General features: G+C 42.0%; 2 protein-coding genes and 1 long non-coding RNA gene across 9 annotated transcripts in view; 2 read left to right on the top strand and 1 right to left on the bottom strand.

Annotated features, from left to right (window-relative positions):
- The window catches only part of PRDM10 (PR/SET domain 10), a 76,817-nt gene extending 75,108 nt beyond the window's left edge, over positions 1-1,709 (top strand). For all 5 annotated transcript variants that reach the window (XM_081889751.1, XM_081889750.1, XM_081889752.1 and 2 more), the window contains one exon: positions 609-1,709. In XM_081889751.1, the coding sequence (XP_081745877.1) occupies positions 609-821 (213 nt within the window). In that variant the 3' untranslated portion in view covers positions 822-1,709. The remainder of the gene's footprint in view (positions 1-608) is intronic.
- On the bottom strand, positions 1,570-5,251 carry LOC309357710. Its single transcript, XR_014163179.1, has 3 exons — positions 5,150-5,251; positions 2,396-2,582; positions 1,570-1,667 (listed from the first exon to the last, which is right to left on the bottom strand). It is a non-coding gene; the product is annotated as an uncharacterized lncRNA (long non-coding RNA).
- Positions 5,252-5,370: 119 nt separating this feature from the next.
- The window catches only part of NFRKB (nuclear factor related to kappaB binding protein), a 31,440-nt gene continuing 12,803 nt past the window's right edge, over positions 5,371-24,007 (top strand). For 2 of the 3 annotated variants that reach the window (XM_081890792.1, XM_081890790.1), the window contains exons 1-12: positions 5,371-5,519; positions 8,340-8,440; positions 9,126-9,281; positions 15,126-15,327; positions 15,826-15,953; positions 16,769-16,943; positions 17,921-18,022; positions 18,808-18,881; positions 20,053-20,137; positions 21,026-21,227; positions 22,334-22,442; positions 23,141-23,267. In XM_081890792.1, coding sequence (XP_081746918.1) covers positions 9,147-9,281; positions 15,126-15,327; positions 15,826-15,953; positions 16,769-16,943; positions 17,921-18,022; positions 18,808-18,881; positions 20,053-20,137; positions 21,026-21,227; positions 22,334-22,442; positions 23,141-23,267 — 1,339 coding nt within the window. In that variant the 5' untranslated portion in view covers positions 5,371-5,519; positions 8,340-8,440; positions 9,126-9,146. Of the gene's footprint in view, positions 5,520-5,554; positions 5,605-8,339; positions 8,441-9,125; positions 9,282-15,125; positions 15,328-15,825; positions 15,954-16,768; positions 16,944-17,920; positions 18,023-18,807; positions 18,882-20,052; positions 20,138-21,025; positions 21,228-22,333; positions 22,443-23,140; positions 23,268-24,007 lie in introns of those variants that run through there. The other variant, XM_081890791.1, reaches the window with a different exon arrangement.

Here is a 24,007-nt window from a genome sequence, read left to right as displayed (position 1 = left end):
GCAAGCAAGGTCAAGAATTTAACAGTTCTTTTAGCACCAGGTGTGCTTTTTAGCTCTTGGGTTTGTTTGCGGGCAAGGCCCTCTCAGTACACTGGCCCTGGAAGTCTAGGGATGCTCACATTAACTTGTGAGAGCATCCCAGAGCCTTCGCAGTCAGTGTGCTGAGTGGGCCTTGCCCAGCAAGCAAGGTGGAGCACTTAAAAAGCATTTTCACACCAGGTAGCCCCTAGTGGACCTGGTGTGAAACGAGCTTTTCGGCTCTCTGCCTTGCTTGGGACTTGTGCAGTTTCAGCCAGCCCACCTTCAGCTACTTATGGTTGAAATCAGGCAAGTCGGATGCATGTAAGATGAGGGATTACTGTATCAAGGAACATTTAAGGACTAACTAACCCAGCTCGAAGACCTGCTCTAAATAATAAATCACCTGTGTCCCACAGGGTGCAGCAAACACCAGGTTATTTTACATTTCCTACTTTTATTGACTTAACCTGTATTTTTTGTGTATTCATATCATACAACAACCAAAGTTGAGGCAAAAATAAGTTGTTGAGAATATGAGAGAAAAATATTTAAAAAAGAATAACCTATGTTGGTTTCTTTTCCTGTAGACACATTACGTATTAGCTGAAGGTCAATCTGACTTGGATGTAAAGCCAAGCCTCTCACTTTCCAGTAGCATAGAAGTGGGTCTGTCTCAGCCATCAACACATTCTGACTCCTTGGAATCACAAACGGCAAATCAGCAGCAAACGACGCAATACATCATAACCACCACAACCAATGGCAATGGAAGCAGTGATGTGCACACGGAAAAGCCTTGAATTCTCCTTTGTGGCAGAGAAAGGAGATCCAGCGGAATCTGCTGACTTTTTAGATTCATAATCCTGAATATTTGAGGCACTAAGAGATGTTTTAACAAGTTTGTTTGTATAACTTGAAGTTCCTCGTCTCATGGTGAATTCGCAGAATTTCAGGTTTAAATGATTCCTAAAGCTGCTCACAGCTCTGTTAGGATGCCAGCAATTCCCGGAGCTCTTGAACAAAGAATGGTGTAAAACAAAATGGAAACTAAGATTCTTCTGGACCCCCCCCCTTTTTTAATTTATTCCAGGGGAACCCTTATTTTTCATTTGTTGAAGCCTTCACAACAATGAAAGGTTTGCTGAACACGTAACTGCTGGCAGAATATGTCTCATGTATGAAACCATACCTGCAGTTTTAAAAAGCAGTCTGTCTCAGTAGCTAATTACATTTCTTTTGGCTTAATTTCTTAAGTAGCCATGGACGAAAGGAATATACCAGCATAGGAAAGGGGGGGGAAGAGAAATAAATAGGAAAATTGCCTGAAAGTAAAGGAGCAATTACTGACCATTGTTTCCCACAGCGTTTGGGACAGTTGGGACAGTGAAACTGTGAAGCTGTGCAGAAGCAGTTAAGTTATTTTTCTTTTCTTTTTTTAAAATTTTATTTTTGGAACCTTGTAAACTGTTTACATGCCGTCTGCACTGTCCTGGGACTCAGTTCTGGAGAGTATGAAGGAAGCTATCTTGGAGCCCTCCCAAGTCTCAAACCTATTCAAATCACAGGAGCATTTAAGGTAACACCGAGTTTCAACCTTCACCTTGTTGACTGTGTTCCTTCTGTATAAGGGGGAAGATTTCTTTCCCCTAGTAAACAAGAATAAAAAGGCTCAGTGATGTTTTAATGTGTCCAGCAGCTTTCATTGTATACGTTACTAACTTGTATCAGGGCTGGGGTTTGAAACCTAAGTGCATTTTATTAAAAGAACTGCTTTGAACTTTGTTCCTTTTATACAGTTGCTGTTGGAGGGACCCCTTTACTTCACAGTATTGGATGATAAATCCCCAACCTTCAGTTCAGCGTAGCTGGAGATCTTGTATTTCTGCTGCCTGAAATATTTCATTCATTCATCTCCCACCCTTGCTAGGTGCTGTATAAAAACTGCAAATAACTGGGCTGTTTCATAAAATGACCAGCCTTGCACTCAGGAAAATGGACACGAAGACAGCAAACTGCTATTTCAGGGCAGCAACAAAAGACATTAAAAACAACTCCAATGGGAACATCCCTTGTGAAAGGCATATTATTGAGATTCATGGAGTTGTGCAAGAGAGCTGTTCTGATCTTGTGGGTCCCCCTCCACTTTCATTTCACTGCTGCTTGTGCTACAAGAGGCATTCCAGGTGAGACAAGGATAAAGTTTGGGACCAGATAAAGGAGAAGCTGTTTCTTTAAGGCACTTTATTTGCGTGCTGGCCCCATTCAGGAGTCTGTCTGCTTTTGAAACCAATTGGGAGGTATCATTTCAACAGCAATATTAGGGCAAACAGAAGCTACAGATTTCTTTTTACTACTGTTGGGAGATACATACTACCCTGGAGTGCTGCTGTGTAATACACTGCTTTTATTCCAGACCTCTTCAACCCTCTGCTGCCGTGATGAATTGTATATGGAGCACCTTCATCCTTTCGTTTTGAAGTGTTAAGTCGTTTAAATAGGAACAGAAGTTGTTCGGGCCATCTCAGCCATCACAAAATCAGCCTGGCACCTCAGTCATAAACCTATTACCTGGAAGAAAATCCAATTAATTCCAGTGAAATGGACATACATATAATGCAGACAAGAGCAGGGAAGGAGGGAGATGCCTTCCTCAATAAATGGCAAATGCTCCACAGCTTGATTCCATGAAACGCAATATTGTTGTCTTTAAAAAACCCACATGCCTATTAGTTCGAGTTAGCCGCTCTGGAAAGATGTACAGCAATCACCACATCGGTCAAGTAGGTGCTCTGTGATTTAGCAAAGCAGAATGTGTTCACTAGACCTCACAAACATACAAAATTATAAACCCTAAACAGAAAGGGAACGCAAAGCTCTTCCAAGTTGTTGCTAAAAGCAGAACCATGTTACGTTACCGCAGGGCAGAAGCTTCTTGTTCTTTGTCTTCTCACCTACACCACTAGGCCACCAAGTAACAAGGATGGTGGTGACCAAGGTTACAGATATGTTATGATATGAACAGATATGTGAATCAGATCTGCAAGGGGCAAACAGAGGAGAGGTGGGGGATCCATTACACAAGTGGAAATTATTGTACAAACAGGGACCAACTTTGTTAGATACAACCCAAAGTCCTTTTCTTCTTTAAAACTGCTAAAAACTGGGCAGTAAAATCACAACATTTAATGAAAGAAGAACCTAGCACAAGTTACTACAATGTGCTGGTCTAGTCTTGTTTAGTAGTGTTATGTTCCATTGTACACTCAATGACTGATGTAGCATGCTAATATTATTGCACTACCTTCCCAGGTGTAAAAAGAAATCCCCGCCCCTTTACATATAAACTATATTGATTTGTTGCTAGTGTTACTTTGCAGGGCTAGCATAACCCACACTCTCACCAGTCATGCCTGCTGCAATATGATTATAATAATGAACTTTATCTGCCCTGGGTTAACAGTGTGGTTTTTCTAAATCTTCACCTCTTTTTGATATACCTGGGAATCTGGGGGTTATAGTTTGGGGATGCCCCATGCACTGCAGATATCAATGCTCACTCTTCGTGAGGCTGCAGTGCTGCACCTGATTTCTTGGATATAAGCCCCAGCTGAACTCAGTAGGACTTACTTCTAATTAAACAGAGGATACGTCCGCATGGTCTTTTCACTTATTTTGCTCATGCATACATTCCCTCATGACAGGAATTGCAACAGCTACTATTTTATGTATGGGAAATGTGTTAAAGCAGTCTAGTAGTTTCAGAGCTGTGTTTGAACCTGTTTCAGAGTAGAATTTAATAGGAGGATGCCTGTGCCTTTATCGGCTCAGCTGCATAAATCGGCAGAATCAGCAGGCAAAACTTGTTTCAGTATAAACATTCAGTGATGTGACAAGCCTTAACTGCTGCTTTTCTCGGTGCTCTGCAGTTGTCAAAAAGCACAAGAGCCGTGCCAGAAAAGAAAAATCAGCCTTGCCTTGACTCCTGTTTATTTGTATGCATTGTAATTTCCTGATAAGGCTATAGAAATAATAAATTGTGTGTTGGGGAGGAAACAGTTAGAGGTCCCTCCACCATTTTACTTGATGCAAAAATATATAGAGTTGTTTGTTCCACTCAGAGTTGATCTACTTAAGTTACAACGCAGAGTACTAATCACTATAGGATCTACCTCAGTTTGAATCCGAGTCACGGCAAAAGTTTTCTAGGGACGCGGGTGACGCTGTGGTCTAAACCACTGAGCCACTTGGGCTCGCCGATCAGAAGGTCATTGGTTCGAATCCCCGCGATGCGGTGAGCTCCTGTTGCTCTGTCTCAGCTCCTGCCAACCTAGCAGTTTGAAAGCACACCAGTTCAAGTAGATAAATAGGTACCGCTGCATGTGCTCTGGTTTCCATCACGGTGTTCCATTGCTCCAGAAGCAGTTTAGTCATGCTGGCTACATGTCCCAGAAAGCTGTCTGCGGACAAACGCCAGCTCCCTCAGCCTGAAAGCGAGATGAGCACTGCAACCCCATACTGTAGTCGCCTTTGACTTAACCATTCATGGGTCCTTTACCATTTATCTTTTTTAACTGAAGTTAATGGGCTTAGTTTCATTAATTTCAACGGGTCTACTCTGTGTAGAGCTAACATTGGCCACAGCCCATGAGCTCCTCCTGTACCTTTGTGACAGGCAGAAATTCAGCAAGGCAAGCTTTGCCCACTGGATCTCCATACTGGAGAAACCTACATCTTTTGAATTTCTGCCTCTTTTGCAAAACGAAAAGGCTTTGTTCCATTGCTACATTCCTGCCTAGAAACATAAAACACTTCTTCCAAGAGCAGATAAAGATAAGTTAGGCATCAAATAATATACATCCTAGTACAACAGGAAGGTATTCAATCTGATCCCATGACACATTTGGTGTTCATTCAAAAGTAATCCCCACTGAACTCTATGGGACTTCAATTTTATTACATTCCTATACAACCTTACCTTTCCTTCGGGTCCTAGTCCAGCACTCTAACCACTATACCACATACTCTAATGACACAATACAGCTTAAAATCATAAATGCACTAAGAATTCTACATACTCTAAAAGCAATGCTCGAAATTAAATAGCCAAATAGATCATATATGCTGCAACCTGACACGCTGACCCAGAAATAGCCCCCTGCTGCCAATCAATCAGTGGGCTCTCAATCATTCCAGCCGCTGGAGACACAAACAGAGAACACGAGGCGCACCCGTACCGCCGCCGCGCATGCGAAGAAGACGACGACGAGTGCGGCTGCGCGCTTTCGCCCGTCTGGAGGAGCAAGAGGAGGCGCGCATGCGCAATGTTTTGTTTCTTCGTTCCTTTCCTTCCTTCCGCGGGAGGCAGGGAAGGCTCAAGCTTGGGCGCGCCCACGGCGCGCGCGCCTGGAAGGGGAGGCCTCGCGGGCGTCGGCGCATGCGCTCTCAACCACCACTACCACCACCTCGACCTGGAAACGGAATGCCTGAGCCGGGTGCAGGTGAGCGGGGGTTCGAGGGGGGGGGGTGCGTCTGTTTGGAACGCGGAGGGGCCGGATCCTCTTACTCACCTCAAAGGCCTCTGAGGTAACAAACGGGGCAGGCGCGTGTGGTGCTGAAGGTCTCCTGTGGGTCAAAGTTTGAGGGGGGTATTAAGAACTTTGGGGAGGGGGCGCGAATAGATATACCTGGGGGGATGTGGGGAAGGTAGGGGCAGGATAGGGAGGCGGGTTTGTGGGGGGCAAGAATGAGGTGCATGGGGGGGGAACTGTCTTTGCTCGTGGGCCCTCCCTTTGCCTTCTCCCCCCCCCCCGCCTTTTTTAAGAGTGTAAGTTCCTCGGGGGCAGGGGGCTGCCTCTGCTCTTGCCTGCGCAAGCCTGTAAGGTGCTCAGCCTACCCTGGCTCGGCAGACAATAAAGGCTGTTGCTTCATCAAATTGTTGGCAGTGGGAATGGATTAACAGTGTAGTTGACAGGCTAAGCTTGTATCATGAGTGAAATTCTCCCAAAGGTGGGTGGGTGGATGAGGAAGCATGTGTTTTAGGGGGTTTTATTATTATTTTTGGGACGCGGGTGGCGCTGTGGGTAAAAGCCTCAGCGCCTAGGGCTTGCCGATCGAAAGGTCGGCGGTTCGAATCCCCGCGGCGGGGTGCGCTCCCGTTGCTCGGTCCCAGCGCCTGCCAACCTAGCAGTTCGAAAGCACCCTCGGGTGCAAGTAGATAAATAGGGACCGCTTTCTAGCGGGAAGGTAAACGGCGTTTCCATGTGCAGCTCTGGCTCGCCAGAGCAGCGATGTCACGCTGGCCACGTGACCCGGAAGTGTCTTCGGACAGCGCTGGCCCCTGGCCTCTTGAGTGAGATGGGCGCACAACCCCAGAGTCTGGCAAGACTGGCCCGTACGGGCAGGGGTACCTTTACCTTTACCTTTATTATTATTTTGCGCTGGCTGAAGACGCATCTATTCGTGCAAAATTGGGGTGTCCGCTTCGCACTGTCCATCCATGCAGCTCCCAAAAGCTGCTCCTATGAGAGTCAGGTGACCTTCCAAAACAGGATGGGGTTATAACATAGATGAAGGATTATTGTTGTTATTATTTATAGCCTGTCTTTTTCCTAGACCAGGGCTCAAGTTGGTTTACACAAATTAAAGCAGGGCAGGTGAAATACAGAAAGCTAAAAATACATTAAAGGTAACGGTTCAAAAGTGGTTAAACTATAGGACAATTAAAACAATATAAAACCAAGTCTGTTAAAATGCACGTGAAAGTTGGTCTCTAAGGTGCTACTGGACAATTTTTTATTTTTTTATATATTAAAATGCAGATTGTCGAAACAGTACTACTAAAAGCCCTTTCCTTTAAAAACAGTCTGTTCCCAAGAGCCTGCCAGAATAAAGCAGTCTTCAACTGCTGGTGGAAGGGTTGCAGTAGAATCAGTGGAAGTGGGGTGCCTTGTACGATGCATGCATGTAGATCTTCCTAGCATCATCATGGAAGTGGCAATCCCCTGTTCTCTCTTCCATGAAGGAGGGAATGCTGCTTCTAAGATGAAATTTGCAGTAGTGACTGTTTTCCAGACAAAAATTGTGGCAATTTTTTCATCAGAACATTTTGGAATGTTTTGAAGAGTGATCTAATTTAGCATGTCTGTTTTATTTGTATTAAATAAACAAAGTTCCATTCATTGTTACTAATGAACTTAAGAAGTGGAAAACATTATTTGGAGCAATACAGCTCTGAAAAATTTTCCACCCCAGATTGTATGACGTTTAGAGTGTTGGACTAGGACATGGGAGCCTAGGGTTTGAATCTCCACTTGGCCATGCAGTTCATTGAGTGACCTTGGGCCTGTTACTGTCTCTCAGCCTAACCTAACATATAGGGATTTTGTGAGCATAAAATGGGAAGGGGGAGAACCATGCACACAGTCTTGAGCTTATTGAAGAAAAAGGTGGTAAAGGTAAAGGGACCCTTGACCATTAGGTCCAGTAATAAATAAATTACCAGAAATTTACCATGTACATTTCTTATAAGTATTTGTGCTAAACATAACTCTTAAAATCTGTTCCTTAGTAATTTGACAGCATATTATATTAGAAGATTGCAATGCTTAAAATTGGTTACAGATTGATCTAGATTTTGGAGATGCATTATTTTTGCTTTTCTGTATTTTATTTTTGCATGTTATTGTGGGGCCTTATGAATTATCACTTGGTTGTTTAATTTGATTATACTGTATGTTGCTCATCATAATCCTCTGTTTATTTGTGTGCCGCTTTCCTGATGAAATTATTCCCAAAATATGCAGACTGGTCAAACTAGCCATGCTTTGCTTTTTGGCAGCAAACCACAATGCGAAACCAATATTTGTTGGTGCTTTATGAACTGTGGCTTGTTTTAACCATCATTTGGTGCCATGTGTGAACCAAACAACCAATGTTACCCAAGACTAGCCAAATGACAACAAGAATCCCAGGAATGTGGGCAACCAAATGTTCTTCTGGGGATCAAGTGCAAATTCTCTGTTTGACTAGAAGTGTGTTGCAATTTTTATTGCTGGCATAGCAGATAAACTTCTGGTTCCTCCTCCCTTTTTTCTTCAAAACATTAGTGAAGACAGAGACTTCATTTTTTATTGTCTGAATTTCTATCAAAAGATAAGTGAGGTGTACTCATTTTGATAAATTGTTTTTGTAACGGTTCGCACAAAAAAAAGCACCACTCAGTGGAAATTTGTTTGGTTTGGCAGTATTCAATTAATAAAATATACTGTTTTAAATGTGACTCTTGTTCATTTGAGAATACCGGTAAATCTTTTTCTCAGGACCAATATATTTCAGATGGCAGCTATATGTCTGCTTCCATCCTCTGTAACTGATGTTCCAAGTCCCTAGCTGGAGAAGCTGTGTGTTCTTCAAATAAAAGGTAAATATCACCAGTTGCAAGTAATGAACTTTCTTTTTTAGTAATTCCTCAAGAAATGGCACTATAATTATTTTGGAACATGAATTACATTCTTTTGCCAAAAAGTAATGTATTTTTATTATTTTGGTTAAATGTTGTTGTTGTGACACTGAAATTGTTCTGTATGCATAGACCTAATTCTTTAGAAGCTGTTCTATAATAAATAGTTACACCTTTTATTTATTCAATCATAGAACAGGCTTGCAAAAAACACATCTCCCTTGGTTACCTGTAACTAAGAAAGACCTCCTGTTGACCAGGCATTCTCTGGCAGCAGTTCACACTTTGTCTATTGTGTTTTTACTTTCCTTCCACCACACACAAATCCTGAGGAATTCAGTAAGGCTTCTTTTTCTGCTTCCTGGTAAGCATATCTGAGCTTTTTTGCAAGAGTTTTTGTAGAGGGGGACAGAGAACAAACTATACTATACTGTAGTAGAACAGTATGTTTTAAAGTGCGAAATGTTAAACTGGGCTATCTTTTCCAAGAGCAGTAAGAGCTACACACACAAACATGATTTTCAAATAGGTGCCAACTGAGTTGGTCTGTAACAATAATTAAATATATTTTGTTTAATATTAAATCCGCTTATAGTGGAATTGTGAAAATAGCTTCTTGGTTACAGTAAGTTTATTTCTGTTCTAGGGTTTCATTAGGGCATGAACAATGGATTCTTTGGATCACATGCTCACCGACCCATTAGAGTTGGGGCCATCTGGAGAAGGAAATGGCACACAGATTATGGAGGATTGCATGCTGGGATCCATTCGAATTAGCTTGCCAGAAGATCTCTTGGAAGATGTAAGTAGAACTGGAGTAACCTTTTTTCTTCCATATAGTGTAAAACAACAGTGTGATCTGTTAAGAAACTATTTCTATCTTTTGGAGGAATAATTCAAAAGTGTTGGCATCTCAGCAAACATTTGATAACTAAATTAGACAGGAACAGCTTCAGAAACAGATACCTCTGAAAAGCTCGCAAGTAGGGCATGAGAGAGGCAGCAGGGTTTTGTTACTTGGGCAGCCTCCAGTCCTTGGATATATGGCAATTGTGAAGATTTAGTGAAGGAAACCCAAATAATGCTTCTTTGCTTTCATTGGCTGTAAGAAACCATTAAGCCAAAGTTAATTGCGCATCTCGGTTCTCATCATCCTTGACCATTGGTTGTGTTGGCTGTGTTGGTTTCTGCTTCCCTCACTGAGCAGCAGAAGTGCTTGTCACAAGACAGGTGTTTACATTCCACACAGTCTGTACTGTTGGAGGTTTTCCCACGGGAACGGGAGACTGGATGTGACGTATACTGGTTTCCTGTTTTTCCCCTGCTCTTTGCAGTTTCAGTTTGTGTGATTCTCTCTGTGCTTTAGAGGAGAGATGTCGCTTTCTCTGCTCCGGCAGAGGGAAAATGTTTTTCTGTAACATACCAGCTTTGAACTGTAAATAAAGTAGTATAGAGCATGTTGGCTCATACTTCTCATCATTCCGCTGTGCACTGGATACTGCTTATCAACAACATTTGGTTATGGGCCCAGAAATATGCAGTGTTTTGAGGATGCACTTCAGAAGTCGGGCTCCTGGCAAAGGAACAAAGGAGCAAGGAGACAAAGTGCCGGCAAAGCATCGGAAAGCAGCAGAGAGACGGAACGCACGGTATCTGCTCTGCGCGTCAAAATGATTGATGAAGGTATGTGCTACTGCTCCGGGCAGCCTGCCAGCTTCTAATTAATGGCTTTAAGGCTGGACTTTGAACTTTTAAAGCCGTTTTCCACGGCACAAGCGTAGTGGCTTGGATGGCTGGGAAAGTGAAAGTAACTTTCACAAAAATTAAAGGGCAACATTGAGAAAGCACTTGGGGACTTTCACTTTTGAGCTTGCTTTTGGAATGCAGTTTGAAGCAGCTGCAGATAAGCAAAGAGGCTCAGGCAAGGCAGAGGCTGTTTTGAAATTGCTTTTGGATTAAAGCAGTCTGATTTAAAGCAGCAGTGATGATGCAGGAGGCAATTGCCACAGCAAAGATGGCTAGCTGCAGAAGGCTGGATGTAGCAAGTGGGGAATTTGATACCACTGATCAGCCAAATGCTCAACTCACAGTAGCTTGTGATACTGCCATGCTTCAGAATGAAGCAGATCGCCGAGGTGCTGGCTGCATGGGAAATGGGGAGGCTTCACAGATGTCATCCCATAGTGCAGTGGAACCACCAGATGGCGCCAAAGCTTTGAAGGCAGTGAAATGCTACTCGTGTGGACGTCTAGGCCATATGAAGAGGGATTGCAAATATCCCAGGGCCAAGACAGAGCAGCGCAGCGGAAGCTCATCGCGTGGAAAAGGCCAGAGCAAAGGCAAAGGTCCGGTGTCCAGGACAACGCAGCACAAGGCAATGGTCTCACGCTTCGCTCCAAAGGTTGCAAAGGTTGCAGAGGTTGCTGAGGTCCAGAAGACGTCTAGATCTTTCTTCGTTGTTGATTCGGCTGCAACGCATCACATGTGCAACGACAAGCGACTGTTCGTGTCTTTTACACCGCAGGAAGGTGCGATTCACCAGGCGGATGACCACACAATCCCCAGTAAAGGCTACGGAACTGTTGTTCTTCACAGTTTGGACTTATCGATACAGGACGTGCTTTATGTGCCGGACGCGAAACATAATCTGCTTAGCGTTGGACAGCTGATGGAGCGGAAAATAGACGTTTCCTTTAAAAACAAAAGATGCATCATCACCAAGAAAAATGATTATCAATTGTATGCTGAATTTGTTGATTGTTTATTTCTTTTGTATTATGATGATGTTGTGCAGGATGACACTTGTTGCATTGCAGGTTCTAACAAAAGTTTGCATGCAGAATGTATTCACGATTTTCACAGGAAATTTGGACATTTGCATTTTGAGGCAGTATCTAAAATGCCTGCCTTGGTTGAAGGTATGACTATTAAACCCTGCAGGTACCACATGAAGTGCAAGGCATGCGCAGCAAACAAGGTGAAAATGGCTGCGAAAGGTAAGGTGTCTAGTAGGCAAGCTACAGAACCATACCAAATTATTCATGCTGATTTGGTTGGACCACTAGCGCCCTCTTTGGGTGGGAATAGGTACTTCATGGTTCTTATTGATGCATTTTCCAGGTATATTTTTGTGTACAATCTCAAGCAGAAATCAGAGGCTTTTCCTAGGTTCAAGGAATTCTGTGCTTGGTTGGGAAATGTGCATGGTAAGAAGATAAGGATTCTTTTCACCGACCGGGGGGGAGAGTTCACTTCTCAGCAGTTTGAAACTTTTCTGGCTGAGAAAGGAATTCAACATGATTTGTCTAGTCCTCGCTCGCCATGGCAGAATGGACTTGCGGAACGAGCAAATCAAACATTGCTTCAAGGGTTAAAAACCTTGCTGCATGATGCAAATCTTCCAGAGAGTTATTGGGCCGAAGCTCTCTCATGTTTCACTTACAGTTATAATCGCAGGTTATCTTCAGCGATTGGTTGCACCCCCTATGAGAAGATGTTTGGCAAGAAGCCATACATCAAACACATGAAAATTTTTGGTTCTGACATGTGGGTTCACTCACCACAAAACTCCAAGTTAGACAAGCGTGGATTGCATGGTATCTTTCTAGGTTATCAGAAAGGGTCTTACAGAATAATGATGACTGACTCTAAGGAGATTAAGCTCACAAGAAGTGTTGAGTACAATGCCAAGTGGGGGGAGAATGTGGGAATTTTCCAATGTTATCCTGATGACAGTGATGAGACTGAGGATAGTCAAAAGCAACCACAACAACCCACACCCACTGATGAAGGTTCTGATTCTGAGTCTGAAACTGAATCAGATGATTCAGAGGATTTCAAGAGTGCGAAAGCCTCTATGCGACCCTCTGAAAGCTCTGATCAAGAATTGGAGGAACCATTGTTCACAATAGGTCGCCTTTCTCCCAAGAAGGAAGAGGAGAGTGTTGAAGACTTAAGGCTAATTCGAAGGTCACAGAGAGCCACAAAAGGCAGACCTCCAAAGAGATTTGCTGATGAGTTTGCTAAGATAGCAGTAACAGCTGTTAAAAGCTCCAAGAAGGTTTTTGAACCTTCAAGTTTCCAAGAAATCCAGGATTTGGATTCAAAGGAAGCTGAGCCATGGTTAAATGCCATGAAGGCTGAGCTTGATTCCTTGGAAAGGAACAAAACATGGGACCTAGTTCCAGTAGTTCCAGGAATGAAATTGCTTGGAAGCAAATGGGTCTTCAAAGCGAAGACTGATCAAAATGGCAAGATAGTCAGACACAAAGCCAGGTTGGTAGCCAGAGGATTTGCTCAGGTACCAGGTGAAGACTATCACGAGACCTACTCACCCACAGTGAGGTATGAGAGCATTAGGCTTATGCTCAAGCTAGCTGCAGAAGAAAATCTACACATTAGTCACCATGATGTGAATACAGCTTTTCTGTACGGATCTCTAAATGAATCACTTTATATGCTTCCACCTGATGGCGTACAGGTAAAACAGGGATTTGTTTGTGCTCTGAAAAAGTCAATTTATGGTCTCAAACAAAGTGCACGGTGTTGGCACACAAAACTCACTGAAGTATTGTTTTCTCTAGGTTTTAAGCAAGGGAAAGCTGATCCATGTGTATTTGTCAAAGAGGAGGGGCAAAAGAAACTGTATTGTTTGTTTTATGTTGATGATCTTTTATTCTTTTGGGAAGATGTCACAATGTACAATAACGCCCTAGCTCAACTGAAAGAGCACTTTGACATGAAAGATCTTGGTGAGGTAAACAACTACCTATCTCTGGAAATAGAGAGAGATCAAGATGGTAACATTCTAGTACACCAGTCACGGAAAATTGCTGATGTATTAAGCAAGCTAAACCTGATGGATGCTAACCCTGTGGACACACCGATGACAACAGGTTATCAGGTAGATGACACTGAAGAAGCATTTTCTGACACAACACTGTACAGAAGTGTGCTAGGCAAGCTAAACTTCATTGCCAGATGTTCAAGACCAGACATTGCTGTTAGCTGTAATTTGCTAAGCAGACAAGTCAACAATCCTACTGTTAAGGATTGGAAAGCTCTGAAACGCATAGCGCGGTATTTGAAAGGCACTATGCATTACAGACTGAGATTTAACATTCAGAAGTCTGGTGGTCTTGAGATATTTGCAGATGCAAGTTTTGGAAGTGACACTACAGACAGGAAAAGTACGTCTGGAGTTTGCTATAAGTACAATCAGGGTCTATTTGATTGGTCATGCAAGAAGCAAACAACAGTTAGCTTAAGTACTTGTGAAGCTGAACTGAATGCACTGTCTTATTCACTTAAAGATTGTGAATGGTTGTTACAATTGTGCAAAGACATGAAAATTCCTGTCAAATGTCCAATCCAGGTTTACCAGGACAACAAAGCATGTTTGGCTTTGCTGAATTCTGAAGGTTGTAAGCAAAGCACGAAGCACTTGCAATTGAAGTTGCAACATGCTAGGGAACGTATTCAGAAGGGACTCGTAACGGTGTCCTATATGCCAGGTAATGAAATTCCTGCTGATGTATTGTCCAAGATTGTATCAAGGGATCAACACTGTACCTATGTGCAGAAGTTGGGTTTGTACTGATATTGTACGAACACGCTGCCCAGTGATGTTCACAGAAAGGGGGAGGATGTTGGTTTCTGCTTCCCTCACTGAGCAGCAGAAGTGCTTGTCACAAGACAGGTGTTTACATTCCACACAGTCTGTACTGTTGGAGGTTTTCCCACGGGAACGGGAGACTGGATGTGACGTATACTGGTTTCCTGTTTTTTCCCTGCTCTTTGCAGTTTCAGTTTGTGTGATTCTCTCTGTGCTTTAGAGGAGAGATGTCGCTTTCTCTGCTCCGGCAGAGGGAAAATGTTTTTCTGTAACATACCAGCTTTGAACTGTAAATAAAGTAGTATAGAGCATGTTGGCTCATACTTCTCATCATTCCGCTGTGCACTGGATACTGCTTATCAACAACAGGCTGGGGCTGATGGTAGTTGAAGTGCAACAACATTTAGAGGGCCAAGTTCCTGACCCTGGACATAACAGTGATTGAGTGACATGTTAGTGTCCAGGCATGCTACCTGATCACTGCCTTTTTAGTTCCTCCCTTGCAGCAAGCAGGAGCAACAAGTTATGAAACATAGATTATCATTACATCTATACCTGGGATCATGGTATTTTCTCCCAAGCAAACAACACTCGTGAAGCCTTGTTCATCATAGTTTGTTCAGGAGAATCATAGATATTAGGTTCAGATCTAATGACAAGCCAAGCTTCAATGAAGCATGAGTGATTGTGCAGCATGCATAAGATGCTGCCTGTTCACAGTAAGTCATTATACACAGCTAACCTTGATGTGCAAACTACACCATTGGGTCTATAAACTCCTCAGAGCCTTTCAATAGTGTTTAATGGAACATACTGTAACTTAACAGCTTTTCCTGCTAAATAACAGGTTTTCTTAGTTTATCTTATTAGTCCATAACAATTTTCATTTTGTTCTTTTTTGTATAAATACAAAATTGAGGATCTTTATATGATACTGTTGCATTTCTCATCTCAAAAGTGGAATTTTTGGATCACATTTGAAGGATTTTATTTCATTCATATCTCTCTCCCTCTCCCCCCACCCTTCTGTAGCCTGAAATCTTTTTTGAAGTTGTCAGTCTTTCAACATGGCAGGAGGTGCTGACAGACTCGCAACGAGAACACCTGAAAAAGTTTTTGCCTCACTTCCCAGAAAGCAACACTGAACATCAGAATAATCTTATCCTGTCCCTGTTCAGTGGAGAGAATTTTCGGTTTGGAAACCCCCTGCACATTGCCCAGAAACTCTTCCGCGGTCAGTGGCAGATTTGTCTGTATTTTAACCTGGCTTCTTGACTTTGCTATGTAAGATGACAAGTTGTAGGTCCTGAAAGTGGAAGTGGAAGTGCTCTGTGTCTCATCGAATCGCTGTCCTGTCCTGCAATTTGAGGGGGGCGGGGAGAAGGGAAGGGAAGGGGAAGTCTATCCCATTTCCTTCTTTCCTTGTGTGTGTTGAAATTATTCAGTCGTAAATCCAGCATCAGCAATTTGCATTATCCCAGTTCCCCTTTCTATGTGGTCAGGGTCCCATTGACGGGTAAAAGTTAGATATTCAATTTCTTCTTGATCCTTAGTAAAGTGCCTTCTACTCTATCCCAATACACATGATTATTGCATAACCGGTTTTTTAGGTGGGGTAAGTGCCTTCCTTCTCTTGAAATCTGATATGTGGCAGCTTTTGGATAAAAAATAAATAGCTTTCAGGCAGCAGGTTTCAAAACAGCAGTAACCATGGTACATGTTCTTGTTACAGATGGACACTTCAATCCTGAAGTGGTGAAGTATCGACAGCTTTGCTTCAAGTCTCAGTACAAGCGCTACCTCAGTTCCCAACAGCAGTACTTCTACCGGTTGCTGAAACAGATCCTTTCCTCCCGGAATGTAAGCATTTGAATAAACTAAATGTTCCATAGAATATAAGATTTAGTGCAGTATTTGTCACTAAGACTGGAGAAATCTCTCATTTGGTTGCCCAGGTGTCTTCACACAAGGCTAGGATTCGAAGAACTATGAAACTAGCTCTCAGCGCTTAAGGGGTCTGTATGCTTGAGGTTTCTTAAAGAGCACCATTGTAACTATGAACATAGAAGCTGCCTTTAATGCATATGGTCATTCTGCCATCTAGCCTGGCGTGGTTTCCTTTGGTGGCAGCTGTCTGGGGTACAGACCACTCTGAGAACCATTTCATTGGAGGTGATGCCAAGAGTTAAAGCATGTGCATGCAAACCATATGTTCTAAGTCTGAGCAGTGACCCCTCCCCTATGCCACATACCAAAGTAAATAATATTAGAAAATGAAGGGGCTTCTGAAAGCCGTTTATGATGCAGCATGGGAGTCTCCTTTTAAAAGTTTTGATTTGCTTAAACCTTTTGGGAATGTTCAATCCTTTCTGCATACAATTATTAGCTTTTTGGATCCCAGCCTTTGTAGTGGCATGTATTGTGCAGGGACCAGTGCCTAAATGAAGTCATGTTGGTTCCTAAGGCTTTGATTTTGGTCCCTGAATATTAGAACTCCTCCATCCTTGCATATTACTCATTAAGAAGATGTGTATCTTTCCCCATCCACTTGGCTGTCATGGTGACTTACATGATGGGCTTTTGTTTAAACGTTACAAAATTAATGTATATGTTTCTTGTAAGTCACAGGAGCCTAGATGGAATTCAGCATGTTGCTGTGCATATATCTGTTTCAGCATCTGTTGGAGCTTGCTAGGAAAGGTGGTCCAGATCTGGCCCTGAAGAGGAAATACTCAGCAGCTGCTTGTGCTGCTGAGGAACGGGACCGGCGAACACATCGACGGTTCCTGAAAATCCTCAGGGAAGTAAAAGAGGAATGTGGAGACACCACCTTATCCTCAGATGAAGAAGGTAATGGCAGGGTATTCTTTAGAATAAACAAAAGCTTCTTAAGTGAAGAGTGGTTGGAGAAGTCCTTAATGCTGTATCAGCTAAAAACCTGAACGTGGAAATCAGTGATGATATACACTTGCATTTATACCAGTTGATGGGAACCATGGGAGGGGAGAGTGCTCATGGTTTCCCACAGGAATCTTGTTGGCCACTGTGAGAACAGGATGCCGGACTAGATGGGCCATTGGCTTGATCCAAGAGACTGTTACTGTGTCCTTAACAGTAGGGTACCCCAGACATGTGTCCCTATAAAGATAGTGCAATGTCATTGATATTTTTATTTGTACCTTATAATACTGTAGCATGACTTTAATGGAAGATGGGTTATAAATGCTAGGCTGAATGTGCATTTGCTAATACAGGGAAAACTTCATGCTCTAAGCATATTCATGTTTAAGATTAGGCTAATAGTACTTTTTAACATCTGTAGGACTAATGTCCTTCTAAGTATATGTGTGTATCTTCTGGATGATCTTTTCTATCAACGTAGTCCTCCTCTTGATTCCCCTCTGGTGCCCTCTTCTTAAACCCTGTTCTGCTTGAGAAGTGAGCAGATCTTATTTCCAGTTTGCCTTTCTCAACATTTTTACTACCCTTTCATTAAAATTGTGCTCACAGAGCTCTTTATTTGGGGTGCTTTCTAATAAACCTAAATATTTTTCTCAGTCAGATTAACATACTAAAACATCATGGCTGGCTTTATAAGTTCTAGAGCTACAATTAGGAAAATGTCCTGATTAACAGTACTTCCCCTTTCTATGGCCTTTCAAAAGAGCCATACTTTTTCAACTCAGTTGATTGAAAAAGCAAAATTACTAAATAACTTGGATGTATGAGTGCATCTGCTGCCTAGAAAAATGAGCCTTGTGCTCAGGTTTGTTGCTTCTGTTCTGCTACTATCCCTGTAGAAACCTCACTATTGTGTTGCATTTCAGATCTGAGCTCCTGGATTCCAAATTCTCCAGCCCATTGCCCAAGCCCCACTGTTCCTCTCAGAGTAATCCCCACATTATCAACCCAAGACATGAAAACAGCAGGTAAGCTCAAGTGGTATCTAAGTCTGACTTATCTTGAAAACTTTATACATTAAAAAGATGTTTTCTCACAGGATTTTCCTTCTTAGTTTTAGAATTTAGAGACCACCTCCTTCCATTTTTTAAAGACTGTTAAAGGCCATTTTCTTTTCCTCCTATGTTGGGCATTATTGCTCTCAATCCATGATCCAACCTAGTTTTCCAGCCAGGTTTATTGCTTGTTAGCCAGTCAGGCCATTCACATAAACAAACAATAAAGAGAGCAACAAAAGAGGTACATATAAAATACATTAAACCATACTAAAATACAATTAAAATTGTACTGTTACAACTGATTGACATGTATTAACATATATTGCCAACAATATTGGCATTTTTCATGTAGTAGCTGCTACTATATTAATGCACATTGACATACTTTTTTTTTAAGTGTCAAGGCTCATTTTATATCTTCTTAATTAACCATTCATCTGCATTATGCCACCAAGTGAAAATGTCTTTGTTTTACAAAATAAAATGTATTTTAAATTAGATTTATGGCAGTCTAATGTGAGATGCTGATTTATAAAGGCTTTTTGCTTTGAAAGAAAAAGTATAAGACCCTGTTTTCCCCCTCGATCTTATAGTAGAAGATTTTGCAAGCCATAGGCTGTAGCTGATGGGAATTTATAGTCAATTGAGAAAAATTGGAGTAAGCATCTAAAGCTTGTTGAAGATGGAAGCATTTCAGTTAAATGTGTCATGTAAATAGATTTACTTTTGATAGCACTGACTTTGTTTTCCCCTAGATAAACTGGAGTTTGGTGAGAATGACCTGAAGATGATACTGAAAAAACATCATGAAAAACGCAAGCGCCAACCTGTAAGCAAACCATAAGGAGGCCACTATTTCTTAGTACTCTTTTGCTAGTGCCTCTTTCTGCAGCAAGGGACCTAGAGAATAAGGCCCTCCTCCTTCCTTGCTAGCAGTCCTATCCTAAAGCATGTTTACTTGGAAGTACATCCCACTGTGTGTAGTGAGGCTTACTTCCAGGTAAGTGTGCATTTGATCACAGCATGAATATGTCATGAGAAGCAGATTTTCAGTTTTAGAAAACAAAGTCCAGGAAGCTTGAGAGAAAACTTGATCCTCTTTCCGCTGCAGCCACAGTAATATTTGCAAGCTGATCTTACACTGCAGACTCAGTATAGTATGGGAGCAAAAGGATTCCGTTGAGATTTCCGTTGCTTTTTCATTTGTAGGTTAAGTTTGGGGTGTTCGGGTGGAAGAGGTTGTAGTGGCAAGTTGGGAATCCAGCCTATATCCTGGACAGGGCTTGGGATACTTGAGACAATTTGGAACCTGCTGGAATGATGTACCTTAGCTGCATGGTGGTGTAATTTGGTTTTTATTCAGCAAGACTGAAAGGTTAAGCAAGGGGTGGGGAACCTGTGGCACACCAGTTGTTGTTGGAATCCAGTTCCCATCAGTCCCAACCAATATGGCCAGTGGTCAAGGAAGATTAAGGAGTTGTAATTCAACAACATCTGGGGGTCCAAAGTTTCCCCATCCCTGGTTTAAATAAGATGTTGCACAAGCCTAAGCATGTTTACTTAAAAGTAAGTTTCATTGACTTAAATGAGGCTTACTCCCACTGAAGAGTTCGGGATTATAGCTGAAAGAGATTTGGTGTTGTGATTTCTGAGTACAGCGCAATCCCTGCTTATGTGGGGTTTCCATTCTGGGTTGCTGTGCACATCAGTGGGATGTGTGCAGGTCTGTTCTGGCCCACCCTGCCCCCTTTCGACGCAAAAAAAAAATGCACGTGTCAATGGTTGCACACGAGTGGGGAGGTGCTTGTGTTCAATTTTGCTTGAACTGTAGTTTTAAGTGGAGATTTTCTCTAGGTATATCTGATATAAATAATAATTTTTATTTGCAAACAACAGGAAAAGCAATGTATGATAGTTCAGTCTCAACAGGTGTCTTTCATTCTCCAGTTTTGCTTTATGGTTGCCGTTCTCCTTGTTGAATGTCTCTTTGTCCTGTATAGAGCCATCCTGACCTCATGACTGGGGATCTGACTCTGAATGATATCATGACACGTGTGAATGCTGGTAGGAAGGGATCCTTGGCAGGTATGTGAATCAAGTTCAAGGCTGCTACATGACTGCATTTTTACTATTTTCTTTAGCTGGAGTTGTTAGCAGATGAACATTTGTCACTATATTGTTCAGGTTTTACTACCAATGGGAGCTAAAACTATAAGCAGATAAAATGTGGCAAAATTTGCAATGTCACTTGGTGATAATCAGGAAGAGTCCACAATAACATGATGCTTTCCATGTTGGGGATGCCCTTTACTTTTAAGCAACCATTTCTCAGACAAAATAAATTTGGTTGAAATATTATTCCTGCATTGCAGGGGGTTGAACTAGATGACCCTTGGGGTCCCTTTTTTTTGAGCTCTCTGTATCTCATTTTTGTTTCAAATGGAGGCTTGCTTGCACATCTCTTGAAAATGTGTCTAGGAATCAAAATACTATGTTTGTATTTATGTAAATGCAAAGAACATTGGGTTGGCTTGATCATCTTTGCTCTTTTGGTTAATTATACTTGCCTGCCACATCCTACAACTGGGTTCTATTTCATTTCAATTCATGCAAGAAATACTCTGATTATAAATGATATTGGCTGTGATTTACAGAGGTATATGTTTTTAAAACCGTGTACCTAGTTTGCTTTTTAGCTATTTCCTGTAATGTGACCAGACCATTTCTGAATTCCTTCAGCAGCAGCTCTTGAAACAGTGTCAGCAGCTGTAACTGTCGTAAAATGGGGTATTACATCTTTTGCACTGAGAGCTTTTTGTTACTCTGACATGGTGGAAGAGGTGGCCACACTTGCACTTCTGCATTCTTCCATAAGCTAAAGTCAGGGCAACTGTACCTCTTGGCTGATATTTGACACCCTGCTTAATTTGTAATGTGCAACTTACAAATCCTTCCTCTCTTTTTAAACTGAAGCTTTGTTTGACCTTGCTGTCCTTAAAAAGAAAGTGAAGGAAAAGGAAGAGAAGAAGAAGAAGAAGCTAAAAGTGATTAAATCAGAAGCAGAGGATTTCTCTGAGTCCCTTGGCAACACTGAAGGGATGCCTTCAATGTCTCAGAATCCATCCCCCATCCCGCCTATCTGGGATCCCCCATCTCTCTCATCTGTTAAAGAAGAGTAAGTTCCTTCCAGAAGAGAATGCACACAATGGATGTGGTCAGCATATTACATAATGAGGCATATTTACAACAAAGCCAGTTCTAGTCACACTGGAATGAATCAAAATAGAAAAGTTCAGCACAAAGAAGCTTTTTTGTCCTGGTAGAAGTGATGCAGCATAGTTAATACAGCCCATATAAATTGCATGTATGAATAAGGTGTCTGTCTATATTCTGTGTTGCATAGTGGTTGAAAATACAATGCATGGTGTGCAGTAATGCAGCAATGTAATTTAAAGTCAGCCTCCAGGGCACACTGGCACATGAAAGATGGTAGGAGGAGAGAGTGTAATTTGAAAATACAGTGCTGCCTCTGGATACGAACAGGATCTGTTCTGGAGCCCCATTCGCATCCAGAAGTGAACGCAATCTGCGCATGCGCGATTCGCCGCTTCCGCACATGCGCGTGACGTCATTTTGACCGTCTGTGCATGTGTGAGCGGCGAAACCCAGAAGTAATGCGTTCCGTTACTTCCGGGTCGTCGCGGAGCGCAACCTGAAAGCGCTCAACCTGAAGCACATTTAACCTGAGGTATGGCTGTATGCATGTAAATAGATTCCAGGTGAGGAATAATGATGTTATACATTCCTCTTGTCAAAAAGTTGAAGATCCATCAGCGTTTAATGCCTTTTTGTTGCCTTCTGGTGGTAAGACAGAGTCATAACTTGCCTAAGCTGTAAATACATTAGATAACCTTAAGCTAATCAACTTCATATTGGCTTGAAACCTCCCCTTTAAAAAATTGTTTCATGAAAATAGGTCAGTATTACTATCTCTTACAGCAGGCGTTGGGGAACCTGTGGCCCAATTGTTGTTGGACTCCAACTCCCATCAGCTCCAGCCACCATGGCCAGTGGTCAGGGATGATGGGAGTTCAGCAACATCTGGAGGCAGGCCACAGGTTCCCCACTCTTGTCTTACTGGTTTGTTTGTAAGATTGCTGAAATATTGTACATGAAAGTACTTTGAATACAAAGAAAGAAACGGGTAGATATGCTAAGCTTCCTCATTCTCAAAATTCAGTTAAGCCAATTCAGTTAAAGCAAATTCATCTTCTATCAAAGGCCTCTTGAAGATATCAAGCCGTGTCTTGGAGTAAATGAAATATCCTTCAGCTTCTTTTCTCTGCTTCTGGAGATTCTGCTTCTAGAAGGCCCTGCTAGTCTCTCAGTGGTAAGAGTTTTTCCTGGACATCTTTCTTGGGAGTTGGATGGATTAGGATGTAACCCTATTTATACACTTAAGTGGGAGTAAGTCCCATCAAATTCAGTGGGCCTTAATTTATTTTTTTAAAACATTAAAAATATTTTTTGTGTCTTTATTGGAATGGTGGAATACACCTATTTAGATAACTTGAATATTTGGTTGTAATTAGAAATGACACTACAGAACTACAATACTGGTCCAACAGTCTTGTCTTTACTTCCTCCCCTCCCCCCCCCCCGCCCCCAAAGCAAGAAATAGGATGAAAATGCACCGAGTAATCAGAAAGCACTAGCAGGCATCGGTTAATTCAAGATTCTAGCTAGTGGGCCTTATTTCTAAGTTGATACATTTAGCCTAAGAGTGTTTAGATTGGTTCCTATTCATTTGTTAAAACAATCTGTTGTTTCTTTTTTGTATTTGTTGTCCTTCCTTTTGTCCCAACCAAGAGATCCTTATCCTTCCAAAACTATGGTTTTCAACCATCATTAGATAGTTCATTTCTGTGGATTTGCAGTCTTTTTGATTCCATCTGCTGTGCTTTGATTTGAAAGTGCTTTATTTATATTTGTTGATTAAAGTATTTTTGTCTCAGTTGTGATTTCCAAGATGGTTTGGGATTTCACTATTAATTCTCATTATCACCATCCCTCCCTTCTTTTGCTCAGCTTGAGGATAAAGTCATGGATTGGCAGTCTTCTCCTGCCAGCACATTAAACAGTTGGTTCTCCTTCGCCCCCAACTGGTCAGAACTTGTTTTGCCTGCACTGCAGTATCTCACAGGTGACAGCAGAGGTAAGTCCCACTTTTTCCAGGTTTTTTTCTTCTTGAGCTGTGCCAAGAATGAAGTAAGTTGGCTATCTGTAATGGCCTGTGAATAGCTATTGCTTATAAAATTGCATTGTGTCATAGATGGCTTAGATCCAGCCCTTTCTTCCTGTTCTCCTTATTTATGATGGTAGCCACTTGATGTGAAATGATAATTTTTTGCAGAAGGGATACATTTCTTGATATCCAGATTGTTATCTTCCGAATTTGTTCCCTTTAACCTTGATGCAACATCCGATTCTGTTCCTGAAAAACTTAATTCAAAACCCCTTAGTAAGCAAAGATAACCAGCAACCTGTTGTATCTTTGAGTTGAATCTAGTGAAGTAATTGCTTGAACGGAATGAGTTCTGCTTACACAACAGAATTCCTTCCCACCACCAGCTCCAAATGGTATGGGGAGCCCTCAGAACAGATTGTGTGGGTGCATGGGCGAAGGAGAGGGGAAAGTTCCATTGCACAAGTGAAAGTTGTTCCACTTGCACAGTGACTACATTGATTGCAGCCCCACATCTTTTGTATTGTCATGGCAAGGTGGCTCTTGGAGACGATAGCTTGGGTTCAGATATGCCCAGCCACTTCTGTACATGGAAGGGCTATTTCCATCTTAGCAAAAGAGCATTGCATAAGAAAAGTGAACTGAAATCCAGAGGTGATGATTTCATTCAAACCCTTGTACAAAGCTTTGCACAAGAGCATTTGCTCTCC

The sequence above is a fragment of the Podarcis melisellensis genome (genome assembly GCF_964234715.1).
Source record: "Podarcis melisellensis genome assembly, chromosome: 15".
Classification (NCBI taxonomy): Eukaryota; Metazoa; Chordata; class Lepidosauria; order Squamata; family Lacertidae; genus Podarcis; species Podarcis melisellensis.
The sequence above is the reverse complement of the archived record's forward strand: the minus strand, read 5'-3'. Positions and strand labels throughout refer to the sequence as shown.